The 21,933-nt window shown below is 46.0% G+C and overlaps 1 protein-coding gene across 1 annotated transcript; it reads left to right on the top strand.

Moving 5' to 3' along the window:
• The first annotated feature begins 15,265 nt into the window (after nt 1–15,265).
• Nucleotides 15,266–16,213, top strand: LOC128406062 (E3 ubiquitin-protein ligase RNF4-like). The gene has a single exon (XM_053373102.1). The coding sequence runs from the start codon at nt 15,344–15,346 to the stop codon at nt 15,971–15,973; it is 630 nt and encodes a 209-aa protein (XP_053229077.1). The 5' UTR covers nt 15,266–15,343; the 3' UTR covers nt 15,974–16,213.
• Nucleotides 16,214–21,933: the final 5,720 nt, after the last annotated feature.

The following is a 21,933-nucleotide window of genomic DNA, read 5'->3' on the forward strand; positions in this document are numbered from 1 at the left end:
TCACTTCCAACTTCTCCAAAATATCAATTATATTCCTTACGTTGTCCGACAAATGTCTTTTCGGGAGAAAGCCCGCTTGGTCCCCGTGAATCTCCTCCATCAATACTCTTTTCAGTCTCTTTGCTAAAATATCAGCAAAGATTTTGTAATCCACATTTAGTAACGAGATGGGTCGGTAGTTCTTAAGTTGGGTCTTTTCAGTCTCTGTCTTTGGTATAAGTGTGATGTAGGCCTCCCTCCACGTGTCGGGTGCCCTTCTCCCCTCCATAATCTCGTTGCAGACTTCCTTCAAGGGTTGTATTAACCCTTCCTTCAAGACTTTGTAATATTTGGAAGTCAGTCCATCCGGTCCGGGAGATTTGCCCAGCGTCATACTTTGGATGGCACCTTCTATTTCTTGTGCTGATATCTCCTGATTCAAAATTGTCTTACTTTCCTGAGAGATCTTTTTCAGCCCATTTTTCTCGAGGAATTGTTGTATATCCATTTCTTTCTGCGGCCCTTGTGTGTACAATTGTCTAAAGTAGCTCTGAAAACAGTTTCTAATCTCCACTGGATTACATATGTTCTTTCCATCCACTTCTAAGTTTGTTACCGTGTTGAGTTTTTGTCTCTTCTTTATTTGCCAAGCCAATAACTTGCCACATTTATCTGCAGATTCAAAAGTCTTTTGTCTCATTTGTTTAATTTTCCATTCTATTTCTTGATTCATCAATTCCATAAATTGTGTTTGATATAGTTTGATTTCTCTTAAAATCTCTTGCGATTTTGGCTTCGATCTTAGTTTCCTTTCCCCTTCTTTTATCTTTCCCAAGATTTTCTCTTTCCTCTCATTTTGCCTTCTTTTCTTTACTGTATTTTGCTGTATCAAAAATCCTCTCATCACGGCTTTACTTGCGTCCCATACTATTCTTTTTTCTACTTTAGTCCTCAAGTTGATTTCAAAATAATCTTTCAAAGTTTTTTGGGCCCTCTTACAGATCTCCTCATCTCCAAGTAAGGTGTCATTCATTCTCCATCTGAAGGAACCAGTTGTTGTTTGCTTCATCACCATCTTTACTGCGTTATGGTCGGAGAAGGTTTTTGGGCAGATTTCCACTTTCTTTATGTTCGACGCCATACTGCTAGTCACCCAAATTTGGTCAATCCGTGTCCATGTCATTTTGGCTTCAGAAAAGAAGGTTCCCTCTCTTTCTAATGGGTGTTTTATTCTCCAAATGTCAATCAAGTCCATATTGTCAGTCATTTCAAAGAAAGTTTTTGGCAGTCTTCCGTCTTTTGTAACTACCTGTCTTTGTGCTTTGTCCATATTTGTTGAAACTACTCCATTCATATCTCCCATCACAATTAAGTTGTAATCCATGTAGTCCAACAAAGTCTCATGCAACTTCTTAAAAAATTCAGCTTTCCCCTCATTTGGTGCATAGATTCCCACTATCAAAAACTTTTCTCCTTGAGATTGAATTTCAATTGCCAAATATCTTCCTTGATCATCTTTAAAGATTTGTTTCGGTTGCAGTCTTTCCTTTGCATAGATCACCACTCCTCTCTTTTTTACTCTGTCTGAAGATATAAATTCTTGTCCCAATCTTTTATTTATCAGTAATTTTCTATGTGCTCTTGTCACGTGGGTCTCTTGTAAACAAATCAAGTCCAATTGGTCTTTCCTTAAAGCATGAAATATATTTTTTCTTTTTCTGGGGATATTTAGTCCGTTACAATTCCAGGTTAAAAGTTGCAGAGCCATGATGGGGCTATTTACTCTTTCCTCCTACAGCTCCCAATTGTTGTTCCTCTTTTGTCGGTGATTCCGTATACGTATCTAGTGGTCCCTTGCTTGAAGGATGCCCTTGTCCTGGAAACGCCTCTTTCTGTAGGTCTTCTTCGTGTTCTCCTAAAAACTTGTCTTTATCACTCACTGTCTTTATTCTTCTTTTCTTCCCCTTGTATTTAAAAGACAAGCCTTGAGGAAACTCCCACCTGAATGGTATGTAGTTCCTTTTCAGCAGTATCACCAAGTCCTTGTAAAAACCTCTTGCATCTAAAATGCTTTTGGGAATATCTTTAAAAATCTCAATGTGAAAATCTTCAATTTGAAGGGTTGTTTGGTAGTGCAGGTTCAGTATTTTGTCTCTCTCCTCCTTTGATCTCAAAGTTATTAAGCAGTCTCTGGGTCTGTTCTTCCTCTGCCTTGTTCCCAGTCTAAATGCACTCTCTATCTTAAATTCTTCCTTGTCCAGCTCCTGCTTCCAGAAGTCAGAGAATTCTTTTGTCAAAAAGTCCACCAAGTTATCTCCTTCCTTTTCCGGCACAAGTCTAATCCTTAAGTTCCTCTCCTTCCGTTGCATATCCTGCATAGAAAGTGCCAATTCATGCTCATCTAGTTTCCTATACACCGGTGGAAACTTTTCCTCAGCAGCCGTTGCAATTTCTTTAGCTTCCTCAGCTATCTTTCGTGTTGTAGATGAATCCTCCAGTAGTTTCCCAATTGCTTCTGCATTAGAGTTCACTTTGTTCCCAAGGTCAGTTATACTTTTTGTATTTAAATCAATTTTCCCAGAGATTTCTTCAATTTTCTTGTTTGTTTCAGCAACTTGTACTTTAGTTTCTGCACCTTGCTTTTTTAGTTCCTCCAAAGAGTCATTTATTTTCCCCAATACCTTAGCAAGTGCTTCTTCTGAAAACATTGTTTTCACTTTTGCCTTTGGGACAGCTGCAGTTCCAGAGGCTCCTGATACAGAAGCCCTTCTTTGCATAGAAAGATCAACTTTGTATTGTCTGCCAGATCTCAGAGTTGTTTCTTGTGAGTCCTCTTTCTCTTTACCATCTGCCATAACAAAATCTTTCACTCAAGGTCATTCCCACACTCTTAAGCTGTCAAACAAAAGTTCTCAAGTTTTAAATTCCACTTGTTGCTGAAACTATTCACAAGTCCTCTAGAGGGCGCGAAACAAATTCTTTGCCTTCAAATCGGTCCCACACTTTCCAAGAGCAAACAAAAGCCCTCCAAGTCACTTTCAAATATTTTTAAAAGATCCAGATCAATAGTATCCTGCGTATAACTTTGCAGTGCAACAAAGTAAAATATTTCTAAGTTGAGAGTAACCAAAGTCAATATTTCAGTTACTTTTTTACCTTCTTGTAACAACAGTCCTTAGCCGGTTTCCTTTTCTCCGGCAGTCCGATCCCCAGGTTTAAGAGCAGCGGTAAACAGTCCAATTTCTTTTTTTAAACAGGCAGGAAAATACTGTAAAATCTTCTTCCCCCCCCTCCTGCCTTCGGGGAGGGAGCTCTTTGCTTTGATGGTGGATTTCTTAATTCCCACGACTCTCCTTTCAAAAGTTACAGCTTGAATGCCTTTTGCTTTGATCTTGCTACAGAACGGAAAGCAGACTTCCTTTTTAGTGCTTGTCCGTCTCGGTGCCCAATTTCCTTAATTTTAGCGTCCAATTAAATTTTAAAGTTCAATCCTACTCACGGAAAGTTGTTCTTATTAGTCCAAATTCACCGGAAGAAATCAGCGCTCTCCGCTAATGGCGACGCGGCTTCACTTCGCAGGCTGGGTGAAAGCGACTCTCAGCACCGCTCCACACACCCTCCGCTGTTCCGTAGCCTTTAAAAAGGCTCCTTCACAACGTCGGGGGGGCGCAAAGGTGCCCGCCGAGTCTCCAGTTCACAGGCTACGCGCCTGTGATTTTTGAGGGTCCCCGCTCCGCCGTGGCTGCCGGACCCGAATCCACGAAGCAGATCTCTCTCGGGAGCTCCGGGAGAGATCCGCCATTAAGCGCTGGCGCTGACCGGAAGTCCTAACCGTCTCATCCTGAGTGTTCCATTTTAACAGCAAGTTATACATTCTTGAAAGTATCTTTGTTTTGGGATCTAACAATTCTGTTTCCAACTTTGATTTTTCCACCTGGAAGCCAATTTTTTTGTCCAAATTATAAGCCTCTCTTAATTGATAATAGTGAAGCCAGTCTCGCACTTTATCTTTTAATTTCTCAAAACTCTGCAATTTCAATTTGTCTCCTTCTTGCTCAAAAATTTCCCAATATTTCGGCCACTTGGCCTCCATATTTGGACTTTTTCTGAGCCTTTGCTTCCATCGGTGACAACCACCTTGGGGTTTTATTTTCAAGTAATTCTTTATATCTTATCCAGACATTAATGCTTTCCTGACAATATGATTTTTAAATGCTTTATGCGCTTTAACCTTGTCGTACCACAAATATGCATGCCACCAAAAAACATTATTAAAACCTTCCGAATCCAAAATGTCTGTGTTCTCAAGAAGCAGCCATTCTTTCAACCAGCAGAATGCTGCTGATTCATAATAAAGTTTAAGGTCCGGCAGGGAAAGTCCACCTCTTTCCTTTGCATCAGTTAGTATTTTAAATTTTATTCTGGGCTTCTTGCCCTGCCAGACAAATCTAGAAATGTCTCTCTGCCACTTCTTGAAACAGTCCATTTTGTCTAAAATTTGTAATGATTGAAACAAAAACAACATTCTTGGCAGTACATTCATCTTTATAGCAGCGATTCGACTAAACAAGGAAAGCTTCAAATTTGACCATATTTCTAAGTCCTTTTTCACTTCTGACCAACATTTTTCATAGTTGTCTTTAAATAAATTCCCATTTTTAGCTGTCATGTTAATCCCCAGGTATTTCACTTTCTTAACCACTGTTAAACCTCTTTCATTCTGAAACCTCTCTTTCTCAATCGGTGTTAAATTTTTCTCAAGGACTTTAGTTTTTAACTTATTCAACTTAAATCCTGCCACATGACCAAATTCTTGAATCAGTTCTAATACTCTTTTAGTGCTAGATTCTGGCTCCAATTTCTAGATTACATTTAATTATCCTTAACTAATAATGCTTTTCATAGTCTTTCTTGCAGTATTTCAAACTATCCACCTTACCAAACTTCTTGCAGTCCTACTAGCGTAATCTGTTCATCACAATTACTTTTCAAATAGTTCATATATTTACTCCAGTCTTCTATGAATCTCTGATCCCGCAGGTTTTGAATCCTTCCTATTAATTTATCTAATTCTGCATAGTCCATCAACTTCACCCTTCTTTCGTTGGTAGTTCTTCTTGCTTCCATTTTTGTGCCAATAATATTCTTGCTGCAGTCATTGCATATAAAAACAACTTACAATCCTGTCTATTAATATCATCTCCTACAATGCCAAGTAAAAATGCTTCTGGTTTCTTAATCAATGTATATTTCAACATCTTTTTCATCTCATTATATATCATTTCCCGGAAGCTTTTCACTTTTTTACATTCCCACCACATGTGATAAAAAGGTCCTTCCTTTTCTTTACATTTCCAACATTTATTGCTTATTTTATACATTTTAGCTAATTTTACTGGGGTGATATAACACCTATACATCATTTTCATCACATTTTCTTTCAAAGCATTGCATGCAGTAAATTTTAATCCTTCCTTCCACAGTTCCCCCCAATCTTTTAACTGTATATTATACCCAAAATCTTTGGCCCAGTGTATCATAACCGACTTTACCTCTTCATCTTTCAAATGCCACTCAAGCAGCAATTTATACATTTTAGACATTTTTTTTATTTATTATTCAATACATCAATTTCAAATTTTGATTTGTTATCATCAAATCCTTTCCCCCTCAAATCCTGTTTAAACATTTCATTGACTTGGCAATAGTGCAGCCAATCACTTACATATTCTTTAACCTAAAAGAATAACCACTTTAACCCAAGTGGTTAGCACGCTGTCCACCAGCCCAAAGAGTGCTGGATTGTCTGTGTGTCGCTTGTTCGCTTATGGTAGTCTGTTGTAACATACACAGAGCTACTCTCTCAACCGGAAAGGAGAGTAGAACACTTCAAAATGAATAAATTAATCAGCCACAGGTTTGCTTGATCTATAAGTGATACGTTGTGGTCTTAATATTGATCCCTTAATTGGTCTAGGGGTTTTCAGTTCAGCTATGCAGTTGTTCCTCGCAATATTGACTTGATAAAATGCTTATGACCCTGAGAGGTAGTGCCTGGCCCATGGTCACTCAGTGAGCTTCATGGCCTGCTGTGGATTTGGACCCTGGTCTGCCCAGTCTTAGTTCAACACTCTTAGCACTACCTTTTACTGAAGAAAATAAACTTGTTCAGAAACAGCATAGTCAAAGAGCATACACCGAGTGCTCCTAGCAGCCTTCTTCGTCTTCCCAGAGGCACAGCTCTTAGTTACTGATTAACTGGAGTCCTGGAGCCGCTCCGTCTGCAACAACACAACATACTGGTTGAGACACACACACTCTACACACAGACTGAGGCCCACAGAGATGGCTGGTTACATTTATAGGGAACCCAAGATGAGTCCCGAGTCACAGTGACCCAGCATTTGACTGCTAACACTTAGGCTTGACAGATTTGTGTAGCCCTCGTAGGCCGCGCTGCCTAGGCCTGGCCTGCTTCTGCTCTCAAGAACCTTTGTCTCCTGACAAAACCTCAGCCCTGTCCTTAAGCGCTTAGCCATTGTGATGGGATGATGAGCTGCTTGTGCGTGAAATTCCTAGTCCCTCAGAGTTTGGCTAAGTCCACAAACCTCTGTCTGTAACGGAGCTCCTTAAGCATGGCTCCGTCAGTCACTTGTAGAATCCGACAGTGGGTGTTTACGGAACTTCTTCCAGCATAAAAGTTCCTTAACGGAAACGCGTCTTCCGGCGAGGAGTGGGTGTCCCTATAGGAGGTCCTGAGACCTCCCCACTGTTTTCGCTGGAAGTATCTCTGAGCCCTCCCTCCGACTCACTTTCCCTTGGAGCTCCTCCTCTCCCCCTGCTGGTTCCCTCCTCAGCTGATAAGTCTATCTCAGCCTCTGTGAGCCCTTTCACCTCCTGTTTTTCCGATGGCAGTTCCCTGACATCCACCTCCCCTCCCCTCCTCTGCGGGCGGCGAGGGAGCAAAACCCCTGAAAGAACCTCCCTCATCTTCCGAAGTCTCGAACACTTCCCTCCACCGGTTGCTGTTTCTGGTTTCTAAGTACTCCTCCTCATCGGAGTCTATTCCTTCTTCCAACTCCGATTCCCTGAAACCTTCCAGTTCCTCCTCCTCGTCGGTGGTGCCAAAGTACTCCATCCGGAACCTCGCTACTGACTGAGGTTTCCTGGGGAACCTTTGGTGGAACGTTTCGATCAAGATCTCGTCATTGACCTCCTCTGCCGTCACCCAGGCGTTTTCCGACTCCGGTTCCCCTTCCCACGCTACCAAATACTCCACCTGATTACCCTTCCACCTGGAGTCGATGATTTCCGCCACATGGTTGCTGCTTTCCCTCTCTTCTAAGACTGGCCCCCGTGTGGAGACCCCTTCACCTTCCCCCCTATACGGTGACAGTAATGACCTGTGGAATACTGGGTGCAGTTTCATGTGGTTCGGTAACCGGAGTCTGAAAGCCACTGGGTTGACCTGTTGAATGACCTCAAATGGTCCCAATCTTTTGGGTCTCAATTTCTTGCAACCCCCCTTGAACGGCAACCCTTGGGTTGACAGCCACACCTGACTCCCCACCCTAATGGTTTCACCTTCCCTTCTGCTCTTGTCTGCCTGCCTCTTATATTCTTCTTTGGCCCTTTCTAAGTTGAGTTGGAGTTGACGATGGATCACTTCCATTTCTTCTACAAAATGTTCGGCGGCCGGGACACTCCATCTCTCCCCTCCTCCCCCTGGAAACGCCCTGGGGTGGCACCCATAATTAGCCAAAAAGGGGCTCATCCCGGTGGACACATTCTCCGCATTATTGTAGGCAAATTCTGCTAGCGCCAACTTTTCGACCCAATCGTTCTCTCTGTCATTGACATAACACCTCAGGTATTGTTGGAGGATACCGTTTGCTCTCTCCGCCTGCCCATTGGTCTCAGGGTGCCTGGCAGTCGAAAAATTGACCTCTACGTGCAGTAAGCTCATGAGCTTCCTCCAGAACCTGGACGTGAACTGTTTGCCTCTGTCGGAGACCACCCTCAAGGGGGCGCCATGCAGCCTAAAAATATGTTCTACAAACAATTTCGCTGTCTCTTCCGCCGTGACTGCATGTGAGCAAGCTACAAAGTGGCCCATCTTAGTTAACAGGTCTACTACGACCAGGATGGCGGTTTTCCCCTTGGATTTCGGCAGATCAGTCATAAAATCTATCGATACCGCCTCCCACGGTCGTACTGGTGTGGGTAACGGTTCTAATAACCCCGCCGGCGCCCGCCTTTCTCCTTTGGCTCTCTGGCATTGGTCACACCCTCTTACATACTCCCGTACATCTTCCCTCACCTTGGGCCACCAAAATTCCCTGGTAACCAACCACATGGTCTTGTGTTGCCCAAAATGCCCCGCTGTGGGGCTGTCGTGCAGCTGTTTGAGTACTCTGCCTCTCAATTCCCCTTCGGGTATATATAGTGCCCCTTTGTAATACAATGCCCCGTTTCTTTCTTCAAAACCTCCGGGGTTTTCTCCCTCTCTCCTTAAACCTCTGAGCTTATTCTGGGCGTATTCATCATTCTCCGTTCCCTCTACCAGTTCCCTTTGCCCCACCAAGGCCGCCCCACACACCCAGCGGTCCTCTGGGATGATATGTCTCTCTTTGGGTGCTCCCTCCCCCTCCAAATATTCAGGTTTGCGTGAGAGAGCGTCCGCCCTGACGTTTTCTGGACCTGGCACATAGCAAATTTCAAAATGGAATTTGGAGAACTCCTGGGCCCACCTCGCTTGTCGTTGGTTGAGCACTCGTGCCGTTCTCCAATACTCTAAATTCTTGTGGTCCGTGCACACTTGCACCTTATGTTGTGCACCAATTAGTAAGTGTCTCCATCTCCGGAACGCTTCGTGAATGGCGAGTAGTTCTCGGTCATATACCGTGTAGTTCCTCTCGGATTTGTTTAGCTTACGCGAGAAGAAGGCACACGGTCTCCACTCCGACTTATTCTTCCCCGGCTGAAGAAGCACCGCCCCCACCGCCCGGTCTGATGCATCAGTTTCCACTCTCATGGGTTTTTGTAAATCCACATGCAGGAGCTGTTCTTCCGAAGCGAATGCCCTTTTCAATTCCTCAAATGCTTGCTCCGCCTCCGCCGTCCAAACAAATTTCTTCTTGCTGCTGAGACAGTCCGTGATGGGAGCCGTTAAGTGGGCAAAGTTCTTGATGAACTTACGGTAAAAGTTCCCAAACCCTAAGAATCTTTGCACATCCTTTTTCGTTTTCGGTGTCTTCCATTCCAGCACCGCCTGGACCTTGCCTGGATCCATGGCTAATCCCTTGTCTGACAAGCGGTACCCCAGGAATTCCACCTCCTTGGTGTGAAACTGACACTTCTCCAATTTCACCCACAGCTGGTTTGCTTGCAGTTGGCTCAGCACTTCCCTGACATCCTTTACATGCTGCTCCTCATTCTCTGAATATACTAACACGTCATCTAGGAAGGCCACGCAATTCTTGTAGAGCAGAGGTCCCAGGACGTGGTTCATGAACGATTGAAAACATGCTGAGCCTCCTTGTAATCCGAAGGGCATAACGAGATATTCAAAAGCCCCCAAAAGGGTGAACATGGTGGTTTTCCATTCATCCCCCTTCCTTATCCGTATCAGGTTGTATGCCCCCCTCAGGTCCAGTTTAGTAAATATCTTTCCCTTCCTCACCCTGGTCAAAATGTCATCAATTCTGGGCATGGGGAAAGCCACTGGTTCCGACACTGCATTTAGGGCCCGGAAGTCCACTACAAGTCTCGGTTTATCCGTGTTTTTTTTGTCCACAAAAAACACTGGGCTGCCCCCCACCGCTCTGGACTCTCTGATGAAACCTCTCTTCAGGTTTTTATCAATAAACTCCCTTAACTCCTGCATTTCCCTGTCTGACATGGCGTACAGCTTGCCCACTGGGAGCTGGGCCCCAGGGACTAGATTGATTTGGCAGTCAAAGGCTTTATGCGGTGGTAGTTTGTCTGCTTCCCTTTCGCTGAAGACCTTGCTCAGGTCAGCGTATTGTTTGGGCACCTTCCCTTTGTCCGTTACTTCCGTCCCTGCTAGAAAGGCTTTTGCCCCTTCCGAAGCCTTCCCCTCTTTGCAGTGTTCCAGGCAATGTGCTGACCCAAAGGAGACCACTCTCTGATGCCAGCCCACTAGCGGATCATGCAACGCTAGCCAGCTCATTCCCAAAATAATGGGAGCCCCTCCCAAGGTGGCCACATTGAACGCTATTCTTTCGGTGTGCCTGGCAACCCTCATAACCATTGGGACGGTCTGTAGGCTAACTTCTCCTCCCAACAGCTCCCTCCCATCGATCGTGGTCACCTGCAGGGGGTTACTTAAAGGGATTGTCTGTATCTGGTGTTCAGCTGCAAACTCCTTACTCATAAAATTACAGGAGCTGCCTGAGTCCAATAGCGCCTTTATCTTTAGTGGGTGTCCGTTTGCCAGCTCTAGCAACACCTCTATCACTAGGGCTGGTCTTGGAGGTTCCGGCGTGGGCACTTTTACTGCTCCGTGGCCTGGCTGCTGTGCCCTGACGGTGTCAGCCAGGCGTTGGCTTTTACTTGCTCCTGGACTTCCTCCTCCTTTCCCCCAACAGCTCCCGCCATCCCTTGCCATTCCTTTCTTTGCGGGCAGACTCTGGCAAAGTGACCTGGCTGCTGGCAGAGATAACATTTCTTGGCGCTCTTCCCCTCCTTCTTCCGCCCTTCACTGGGATTTGAAACTGCGCGCACCGCGCGCTGTTCCAATTTCCATCGGCTCTCCTGGCGGGAAAGTTGGCTCCGGAATCTCTGGAATGCGGAAATCCCTCCAACGCTCTCCTTTCCCTTCCCGCTTCTCCAAGGCTCTCGCCTCCTGGCGCGCTCCAATGGTCAGCGCTGATTTGGTCAGCTGGTCCATAGACTCCGCCCTGGGCGCCCGGGAAAGTTCGTCTTTCACCGCCGAAGAAAGCCCCTCTTCGAAAAGCATTTGAATGGGTTCCGCCGATAGATCCCACCCCAATTTATGTATCAACATGGTAAACTCAGTCCAGTACTCACGGACAGATCGGCTCCCCTGTTTACAAGCCATCAACTGTCTGCGCACCACTCCCTGCTCAATGTCGCTGGAAAACATTAGGTCCATGGCACGAAAGAACTTCCTCGTGTCCTTCAGGACGTCATTATTCCCTGCCATCAGGGGTCTAACCCAGTCTCTCGCCCCCCCTTCGAGATGGCCAACCACAAACGCCACTCGCGATTCCTCGTCGGGGAAGTCGTCAAACTGCAGATTGAGAGCATACTGCATCTCTGTCCTAAAGGCTTGATAGTTCCTGGGGTCCCCCCCAAACTTCTGCACCAATCCTGGCATCTTTCTTGCCAGTGGGGCGCCTTTTGCCTTTTCTGCATCCTGCGCCCTCCTCTCCTCGAGCCTCGCCGTTTGCAGCGCTAGCTGGACCTCCAACACCTGGTACCTTTCTTCCAGGCTTGGACCCGCTCCAGCTCCTCCCGCTTCTCCGGTTCCGGCTGGGTTGCTCATGATGCCTCTCTGCACAAGCTGCTTTCAGGGACTGTCGGATTGCTGTGATGGGATGATGAGCTGCTTGTGCGTGAAATTCCTAGTCCCTCAGAGTTTGGCTAAGTCCACAAACCTCTGTCTGTAACGGAGCTCCTTAAGCATGGCTCCATCAGTCGCTTGTAGAATCCGACAGTGGGCATTTACGGAACTTCTTCCAGCATAAAAGTTCCTTAACGGAAACGCGTCTTCTGGACTCTCGGCGCGACAGTTTCCGGCGAGGAGTGGGTGTCCCTATAGGAGGTCCTGAGACCTCCCCACTGTTTTCGCTGGAAGTATCTCTGAGCCCTCCCTCCGACTCACTTTCCCTTGGAGCTCCTCCTCTCCCCCTGCTGGTTCCCTCCTCAGCTGATAAGTCTCTCTCAGCCTCTGTGAGCCCTTTCACCTCCTGTTTTTCCGATGGCAGTTCCCTGACAGCCATCTTCTGGGTTCTTGGGACAGGAGCATGCAGCTAAAGTGTCCCATCCTTGCTGTTCCTCACCAGTTCAGAGTCAGACAGGTCTTTGGCCAATTTGTGGCGATGCATCGACTTTGATGTGATCGAGAGAAGTGAAGCTACTGTGGAACCATTGCTCTGCCAAGTCCTCAAGGGGCGGTGCAGAGTTCTCCTCCCTCCCACTTAGTCCCACAGCCACGCTGAGAGGCAGGGACTGGGCATTCAGTGAGCTTCACGCCTAGTGTGGATTTGGACCCTGGTCTGCCCAGTCTTCGTTCAACACTCTTGCCACTACCTGTCAGAGGAACTGGCAAAAAGCCACAGGAAAAGATTTTGCAAGGATACAACAGTCTCTCAATCTGTGCACTTTTGCCCATGCTAGACCCCAGCAATGCTTATGCAGCTGCAGTAAAAGAGCCAGGATGCTTCCTTGGATGTTTGAGCATGGGCCATACTGGAGATCTAACTCCTTTTTGTGTCTCTCCTCCTGCTGTAGGTCCGAGGGCGGCTTCCAAAGAAGCTACTGGGTAAGTTTGTTTTACTTAAAGTCTTTGGAAAAGAGGTGGACAATATTGACGCTGCTTCTGTGCAGTCGCTTTGACTGTGAGCCCGATCGAGATGCACAACAGTGCACTGCCGCCTTAGGCAAACGAGAAGCTATGGAGGGATCATGCTACTTTTTGTTCTTTTCAAAGTTTGCACTTCAAGACTTTTATTTTTTAAAAAAATCCCCTTTCCAAATTTGAGAAGTTTCCCTGTGTTGTGCCTCAGCATTTGACGCTGCTTCTGTGCAGCCTCACCAGTGCACTGTGCTCACTAGAAAGACTCCCTTAAAAATCCATTCTTTGCCAAACTCATTTTGGCACCAATGCTCTCCCTGATAACAACAACAACAATTTATTATTTATACCCCACCCATCTGGCTGGGCTGGGCTACCCCAGCCACTCTGGGCGGCTTCCAACAAAATATGAAAATACAGTAATCCATCAAATATTAAAAGCTTCCCTAAACAGGGCTGCCTTCAGATGTCTTCTAAAGTCTGGTAGTTGTTGTTCTCTTGGACATCTGGTGGGAGGGCGTTCCACAGGGCAGGTGCCACCACCAGCGGCGTAGCGTGGGTTGTCAGCACCCGGGGCAAGGCAAGTAATTTGCGCCCCCTAACCCGTGGATTTGCGCCCCCTAACCCTACAAATCTATGCCTATGAATGATGGTCCCTCCCTCTCTCTCTTTCTCATATTCCAATTGACTCCCATTTCCGCCGATCGATCCCCGAAGCTCTCACCCAGCGAAATTCATGCGTAATTACGCTTCGCCATCCCTAATCCTGCCGCTTCCACCGGGAAATCATGACAGTGCGTTTCTCCTCTCCAAACTTTCCCCGGCCCTTTGCCGGCCGGCGCAGCCCTTTTGGCTACAAGCTCCCCTCCTTCTCTGCCCGCTTCCGACCCCACCTCCCCGTCCAGCCTCCCTACCTCCTGAAAAAAGGCGCCGGCGCCGAGCAGGACACCCCCGCGGCCATTGGAGAGAGGCGGGGCCGAGGGAGGCAAGCCAATGGGCGAGGCGGGGGTAGGTGGCCACGGGGGCGGGCGCTGCCGCAGTCCTCGGGTGGGCAAGGTAGGAGCAGGCGGAGGCTGGCCGGCCGCTCTGACAATAGGGGCGGGCTGAGGGCAAGACACGGCTGGGCCCTCTGGACTCGCGCCCCCCCAGATGTTGCGCCTGGTGCGGCCGGCACCCCTGGCACCCCCCACGCTACGCCACTGGCCACCACCGAGAAGGCCCTCTGCCTGGTTCCCTGTAACTTGGCTTCTCGCAGCGGGGGAACCTCCAGAAGGCCCTTGGAGATGGACCCAGGTGTCTGGGCAGAACAATGGGGGTGGAGACGCTCCTTCAGGTATACTGGACCGAGACCATTTAGGGCTTTAATGGTCAGCATCAACACTTTGAATTGTGCTCTGAAACGTACTGGGAGCCAATGTAGGTCTTTCAAGACCGGCGTTATATGGTCTCGGCAGCCGCTCCCAGTCACCAGTCTAGCTGCCACATTCTGGATTAATTGCAGTTTCTGAGTCACCTTCAAAGGTAGCCCCATGTAGAGCACATGGCAGTAGTGCAAGCAGCAGATAACTAGAGCATGCACCACTCTGGCCAGACAGTCTGCGGGTAGATAGAGTCTCAGCCTGCGTACCATATGGAGCTGGTAAACAGCTGCCCTGGACACAGAATTGACCTGCGCCTCCGTGGACAGCTGAAGGAGAAAAATAATCATTTCCTTAATAACAATTTAAATAGCGTATTTAACTAAAACAATAAAATTATAGCATATGTATCCATGTTTGTTAACTGATGTGGTTAAACGTGGGGGTTTTTTTGTTAAAAAACCAAAAAAAAAAAAAAAACTTAGACTGAGTTTTAGCACACATGAAAGACTTAAAACAAATACTTCTTTCCTGATGAATAGCCTTTGGACTATAATGTAACTTAAATAGAAAACTATCTTTGGAAAGATCTTTCCTCCAAAAGCATTTTATTTTAAAAATCCAATTTTAAAAAAAACCAGATTTTTTAATTATTCTTTTTTAAATCATTGATTTTTATCCACCCTGTAGGGTGTACACACTGAATGTGTCATACCTGGAAAATACCTCTTGCAAGAGCAGCCATAGGAGGTGCGCTCTAGTAGAGGCAACTCCAATGAATTTCATTTAAGATTTCCCATCGTCCTCAGCTTGGCTATGTGCCCTGGTTCTTCTTGAAGAAGAGACATTCATCATGAGTTCTTCCCTTCTCCTTATCAGACTCTTGTATAAAGAGGACTGTCAAGGTAGGGAAAGATGCTCCACCTCGTAATAATCCTAATTCTTTTAGCTAATCTCTTGGCTGAAAGATAGAAAACTAATCGTTGTGTGCCTGCTTCTTAGCCTAATCCTGTTTCTTCCCACGCGAATGCAGTTCTATAGAGTAACACGAAAGACACCCTAACTCAGGCTTCCTCAACCTCGGCCCGTCCGATGTTTTGAGACTACAATTCCCATCCTCCCTGACCACTGGTCCTGCTGGCTAGGGATCATGGGAGTTGTAGGCCAAAAACATCTGGAGGGCCGAGGTTGAGGAAGCCTGCCCTAACTCCTCAAGATGTTGAACTTGCTCCAGCTTCGGAGTGCCTGCTATAAAAGAGAGAACTCTAAGAAAGTCACGGTGCTCCAAAGCGTCACCAGTTGCATCAAGTTGCTTTAGAGAGAGCATTCATGATCATCCTTATCACATTACAGAATTGCTTGGCGACTAAGCAGGGAGCAGCACACGGAGATAAGGGGGGAAGCAAGTACTCTGCAGCCTGTGCCTCTCCCATCCCTGTGCATCATGAGTTCAACAAGTACAGAATGTAATGCAACCCAGCACAGCAACAGCAAGAGGGGCAGCCGCAACACCTCCGCAAGACCTCCTCATACTCTGGACAAGATGATGGTGGGAACTGCTTCTGAACCCTGTATCCCCTCCTCCGCCGCCTCCGCCTCCCTGCCACACAGCCTTAATGATAGAAGTATGGATGTGGAAGTAGTTGACCTCACTTGCGAAACTTCAGAACCTCTAGTTGTTGATCTTACGCAAGACGATTCTCTTGTGCTTGTTGGAGAGAGTGGGCAGCAGCCCGATAGAGAGTTCAGACCTCAACCATTGTCTGACAGCCTCGTATTTAGTGGTGGTGGTGGTGATGATAGCAGACACACACAGAGTGGTGCTCTTGCCACTAGAAAGCTCCCCAGAGAAGTGGGAAGGAGGGAATTTGCAAGATCCTCAGGCACTTTGAGTTGTGGAATTTGCATAGACAGCTTTGCAGAGATTGTGCAAAGCGGACGGCTTATAGTGTCAACAACATGTGGCCACATCTTCTGTAGTCAGTGCCTCAGCAATTTTCTTAGGTATGCTAACTTTTGCCCAATTTGTAGGAGGCATCTCACTCCAAAGGAGTATCATCCAATTTATATGTGAAGACATGGGTGTTCCTGAACACAGTCTAATGTGGCCTTCATAAACATGAGTGAACTCCAAAGAACACACCAAGTACAGTATATATGACTTCAATATGACAGTTAGCAATTTCACTTTTTCCCAGTTGGCCTCCTTATAGTCCAGTTGTACTGTTTCAGCTTCGTTTTGCTTTAAGGTTTTTGCAGCTCACATTTTTTGAGGTTTGTAGACGTTTGAAGAACAGCTTGGGGGATATGTCTGCTGCTGCCACATTGCTTTGTGCCGATATCTCATTTCTGTTCTAGTTCTGTTGCTGCTTTGAGAAAAGACTGATGTTGAGTGAACTCATCTATTCAAGACTAGGCTAGTCATAGTCATCTATGATAATACAACCTGCAGCTTCTTTTTGCAATTTGCCTTGTAAAAAACCAAAGCCAACCACTCACTGGTGGAAGTCTGTTCCACATCTTCTTGCTTTCTAGTGGCAAACCCCTCTTTCTGTTGATGTAGCCCTAATAAAGACCAAGGTTTATACAACACTGGCTCATTTCTAACGCTGCATGCATAAATGGTTTATTACAAAGAACTCCTGGTGGTCCGAGTCTTCTCTTGAAGAGAATACAGCCATCATGTTAGATCTGAGCAGCTTTCCCTGTCCAGGCATATGCTTAAGGAGCAATTCATAGTGGAGTCCGTACCAAGGTTGCCACGTGGGGCAGAATCCAATGGAGATGAGCTAAGCCATTTATGTGAAACACTCCTCAAATGGTTGGAAGAGGATAAAGTAATTCTCTGCTTCTCATAAACGCTTTGCTGTGGGGAAGCTGCACCCATAGGGCCATGTTTCAAGCAGCAAGCATGTAAGACTTGAACCTCGCATGATGAAGTCAACTTGAGTTGCGGTGACTCCCTTTCTCAGCCCTGTCACGTAGTCATAGTGGAACTATGAATGGCTTGACCTATTGAACTTTGGGATGCTGCTGTACTAATAGGTCTAATTGCTTTAAAACGTTTTATGTTGATAACTCTTAAATGAAAGACTTTCTCTTAAATGTATAAAAAATGCCTTCCAGTAGTACCTTAAGGTAAAGGTAAAGGTACCCCTGCCCGTACGGGCCAGTCTTGACAGACTCTAGGGTTGTGTGCTCATCTCACTCTAGAGGCCGGGAGCCAGCGCTGTCCGCAGACACTTCCGGGTCACGTGGCCAGTGTGACGAAGCTGCTCCGGCGAAGCGGCACCAGAGCAGCACACGGAAACGCCGTTTACCTTCCCGCTATAAAGCGGTACCTAATTATCTACTTGCACTTAAGGGTGCTTTCGAACTGCTAGGTGGGCAGGAGCTGGGACCGAACAACGGGAGCTCACCCCACCGCGGGGATTCGAACCGCTGACCATGCGATCGGCAAGTCCTAGGTGCTGAGGTTTTACCCACAGCGCCACCCGCGTCCCTATCCAGTAGCACCTTAGAGACCAACTAAGTTTGTTCTTGGTATGAGCTCTCGTGTGCATGCACACTTCTTCAGATACATGAGCACACAAAAGCTCATACCAATCACAAACTTAGTTGGTCTCTAAGGTGCTACTGGAAGGCATTTTTTTATTTTGTTTTGACTACGGCAGACCAACACAGCTACCTACCTGTATCTTAAATGTATGCCAGCCAATCTTCCGTTGGTAGAAAACATGGGCTATCCAGCTAATCAGCAGCATCTCACCAGGCCTTAATCGGCAAGGTATATCTGGTCATGGTTTGTTGCTCCCTAACAAGCCACAGTCAGCAGGCCAGCCATAAGCAGGGACTTCAGATTGGCTGGCAATTGTTGCTTATTATGATAAGGCCACAGTCCCGGGTTCAGACGTGATGTGGTGCCAAGGCCTTGTGCTTTGCTTCTCCTGCTTGCTCCAAGAGAGAACAGCATGAGGAGCAATTGGGCAGCATGTGCTACATAATGCATTATAAAATGACTCCTTATGGCCGCTGTATGTTTACAGCATCTAGGAAGCTGCTTTGTATGCAATCAATCACAGTCTTCACTTAGACTAATCTGCATAATAACAAATCACCATTTCGCAGGGAATGCATGTTTTAATGCTCCCTAATGGCAAACTCCTTGCTTGTAGAAATATCTTTTTATTTTTTATTTTTTTAAAAAAGATATTTATTAAGGTTTTTAAAGTGTTACAAAATGAAAAAACAAAAAAACAAAAAAACAAAAATAAAAATAGTTAAAAACAATTCCATCTTTTCTTTGCTTATCTTTCATTTGCTTATTTCCCGGACCTCCTCACACCTCCCTCTTTTGCATTCCAATTCAATTTATTAATTCAGCAAATCCTTTCCCTCTTTATTTATCCTAACCTTTCATTACATTACCTTAATCTATTATCATCTTATCTTGTAGAAAACCTTCAAACTTAAAGCTTAAGTCTTATTTTTACCAACTTCTGATAACCATAATATTCTTTCCTAATTCTTTAAACATTTTTGCTAGGGCCAAGCCATTTCATTTCAACATCCTTCTAACATTCATCAATTTTATAAAACAATCCTAGTAACAAAAAAAAAGAAATAAAGACAATCCAATCTTCATCCAGCGTCCCCTTCCTCCTGGTCCCGGGTTTTGTCAGTCCTTTTTATCCCATTGATCTAGCGCATTAACCTGGTAACCTTATATCCGAGGCCCTTAAGTCTCTTCCATGTCCCTTCCGCGGCTCTTCTTCATATTCTCCTTTCACTCGTGGGAACTCCAGCTCAGTAATGTTTTTGACCCTTTTCAACAAATCAGCCCCTTTTCTATGGTCCAAACTAAACTCCATGTGGTATTTAAAAACGTGTTTCAAAATCCTTCCAAAATTGAGAGCCCCCGCAGCTCCAAACCTCTCACGGCCCATTGCCAGACTCAGAAAGTTCAAACATCCCTGCACAGGGGGATCCATCCAACCCCCCATTTCCAAACCAGTCCAAGCTTTATCTTCCCAAGTCTGGTTTTTTCCAAGTTCATTTGTCAAGTCCAAAGGCTCATGTTCCTGCAGGTCCGCAGCTCCCTCCATCTCTGGCGCCCAGGATTCAGCAGCATCCTCTTCTCTCATCTGTTCTGTCAGGACACACTCCTGATTTAATTCCTGGGTGGGCTCCATATATTTTCCCACTGCCTGATCAAAATTTCCCACTGCCTGTTTAAAATTTCCCACTACCTGTTTAAAATTTCTGATCGAGTCAGACATCAAATTCGTCTTCTCATGTAATTGTTCCAGTAGGGCATTTGTTTTATAAAAAGCGCACAACAGAGCTTCTGAATACATTGTCCTACTAGGTCACAAGTCTATTTCCACGATTGTAATCTATGACAGCTGTAAGCTCCCTGGAATTAGTTACAGTTTCACAGTCTCCCTCTAGGGGGAAAACTTCTATTTGTTCTTTCTTTTGAGGACAAATCTAACAACAAAGTTTCTTTTTTTTTTGAGATATTTTGTCGATATTTGTTCCTTTAAAATGCGGAAGGAAACAATGGAATCACTATGTTTCTCTTCTTTTGGCTATCTGTCAAAAAGTTTTTGTCTCTGGTCAATGAGCTTCAAACGTCAGTCCTGACACCCCGCTCCAGGATCAAGGACGATGGAAAGTTACTTTACTTTAAACTCACTTCTGCAGGTTCTCCTGCTACCGAAGGGGGGTTCAACAATTTTAGATGATGAAAGCCAATCCTTTAGAGATGATTTTCTGAGCTCTAGTTTACGTTGTCTTTGCTTTATTCAATCTACAAAGAAACGGAAGGCTGACTTCCTGTTTAGACCTTCCTGTTTAGACCTTCCCGTCTCAGTACCAAATTGAAATAAATTTTAAGACCGATTCCTTTCTGCTCGCAAGTCCTTATTTAAAGTCCAATTGTTCCAAGTTCAAGTACTCACGGGTGATTATTTTAGAAGCCAAATTGTCCCAAGAAGAAGGCAGCGCTCTCCGGCAACGGCTATGCGGCTTCGCTCCACGGAAATAGCAGTTGACTCACAGCACCGCGCCACTTCCCCCTCTTCGCTTCAGAGCCCGTTAGTGGGTTCCTTTGCGGGTTGGGGGGGGCGCTAAAGGTGCCTGCCGAGTCCCATGGTCACAGGCTTCATCCGCCTGTGATTTTTAAAGGGTCCCCGCTTCACCGTAGCGGGAAAGACCCGTTTCGCGCGGAGCTAGTCCTTCCAGTTCAGAGGGAGTCCGCCATTGCCGATGGCGCCACCCCGGAAGTCCGAAATATCTTTTTAAATCCTATCCAAATGGCATGTCCTTGTCTCAGCTCCTTGTCTCAGCTCCTGAATTACCATTACCGAAATGGAGATCTAGAAAATTTCCACTTCCTGCCTACCTTGGGAACCATCACGCGCCTATTTATGATAAAGGATACTCTATGGTGGTTCCACACTCTCCGCCCAGTGAGGGTATTTAAGGACGAAACAAGGAGGCAATTGGTTCCTTGCATAGAGTCAAAGCTAATGAGGACAAGGGAAAGCAAGCTTAACACTAGAAATACTAACTGCCCGAAGGAAGAAAAGAATTCTGTAAGCCTAGATTTACAAGACCTGAAGAAGAGGCTAATGAGTATAAAGACTGAGATTTCTACCCAAAATATAAGGTCAGTAGAGCCTAGAGCACAATATTTAAAGAGGTCCAACAGCTCCTTATCCCATAGAAAGACATCAGTGCAACTCCCTGTTCCCTTTTCAAGCGACACCGAAGTAGATGAGGAATTTGGCGCCTCCGACATTTCTATGGCAACAACACCTAAAGAACTCTACGTTGCTGACAATCTGGAGAAATCCAGCACCCAATCTACATCTGGACCTTTGCCTAATGTTCCAAAAATTTATCAGAATGATCAACCTTCTCTACTGTACTCCTGGCGAGACAGGATGGACAGATCTTCCAAACTCGAAGCTGGCTCTTTGTTGGCCAGTGACCCACATTTTATAGCACATGCCTCATTAATACTCCCACAGCCACAGATAGAACCAACAGTCCTCCAATCAATCCAGGAGGGAGAGGGGGGATTGACAGTTAACGAAACACCGTGGGACCGCCCTCCAAGCTTGGGGTGCAGTTGGTTGGGTTTTATCTTCTAGGGATACTTACCCTATCAAACTTTCACCTCTTCCCCTTACCATTTTGACCCAGGAGTCCTGGCCCAGGGATGACTTGTCAGTGAGGGGATGTTACCCCTCTATTGGGGAGGCTAGTATGGGGTCTGGGATTCCCACTATTGAAGGGCTAGGGAGGAAGGGCGGTGGGGCTAGATATCACTATCGGCGAAGGGTTTTGAGATGCAGTGATGCTCGAACCCCTTCCAATCTACGCCCCATCCCAAGGGACGAGGGTAGGGCGAGCAGGGATTACCCACCTCCGTCATTGGTGTTGTGCAATGCCAGGTCCATAGGCAACAAAACCGCCACCATGGGTGACTTTTTTGTCTCGCAGGGGATTGACCTGGCTTGCGTGACAGAGACGAAATGAATTTTAACAGGGAGAAATGTAAAGATGAATATTAACAGGGAGAAATGTAAAGTATTGCACTTGGGCAAAAAAAATGAGAGGCACAAATACAAGATGGGTGACACCTGGCTTGAGAGCAGTACATGTGAAATGGATCTAGGAGTCTTGGTTGACCACAAACTTGACATGAGCCAACAGTGTGACGCGGCAGCTAAAAAAGCCAATGCAATTCTGGGCTGCATCAATAGGAGTATAGCATCTAGATCAAGGGAAGTAATAGTGCCACTGTATTCTGCTCTGGTCAGACCTCACCTGGAGTACTGTGTCCAGTTCTGGGCACCACAGTTCAAGAAGGACACTGACAAACTGGAACGTGTCCAGAGGAGGGCAACCAAAATGGTCAAAGGCCTGGAAACGATGCCTTATGAGGAACGGCTAAGGGAGCTGGGCATGTTTAGCCTGGAGAAGAGGAGGCTAAGGGGTGATATGATAGCCATTGTCAGCGCT

This window comes from Podarcis raffonei, chromosome W (genome assembly GCF_027172205.1).
Source record: "Podarcis raffonei isolate rPodRaf1 chromosome W, rPodRaf1.pri, whole genome shotgun sequence".
Lineage (NCBI taxonomy): Eukaryota > Metazoa > Chordata > Lepidosauria > Squamata > Lacertidae > Podarcis > Podarcis raffonei.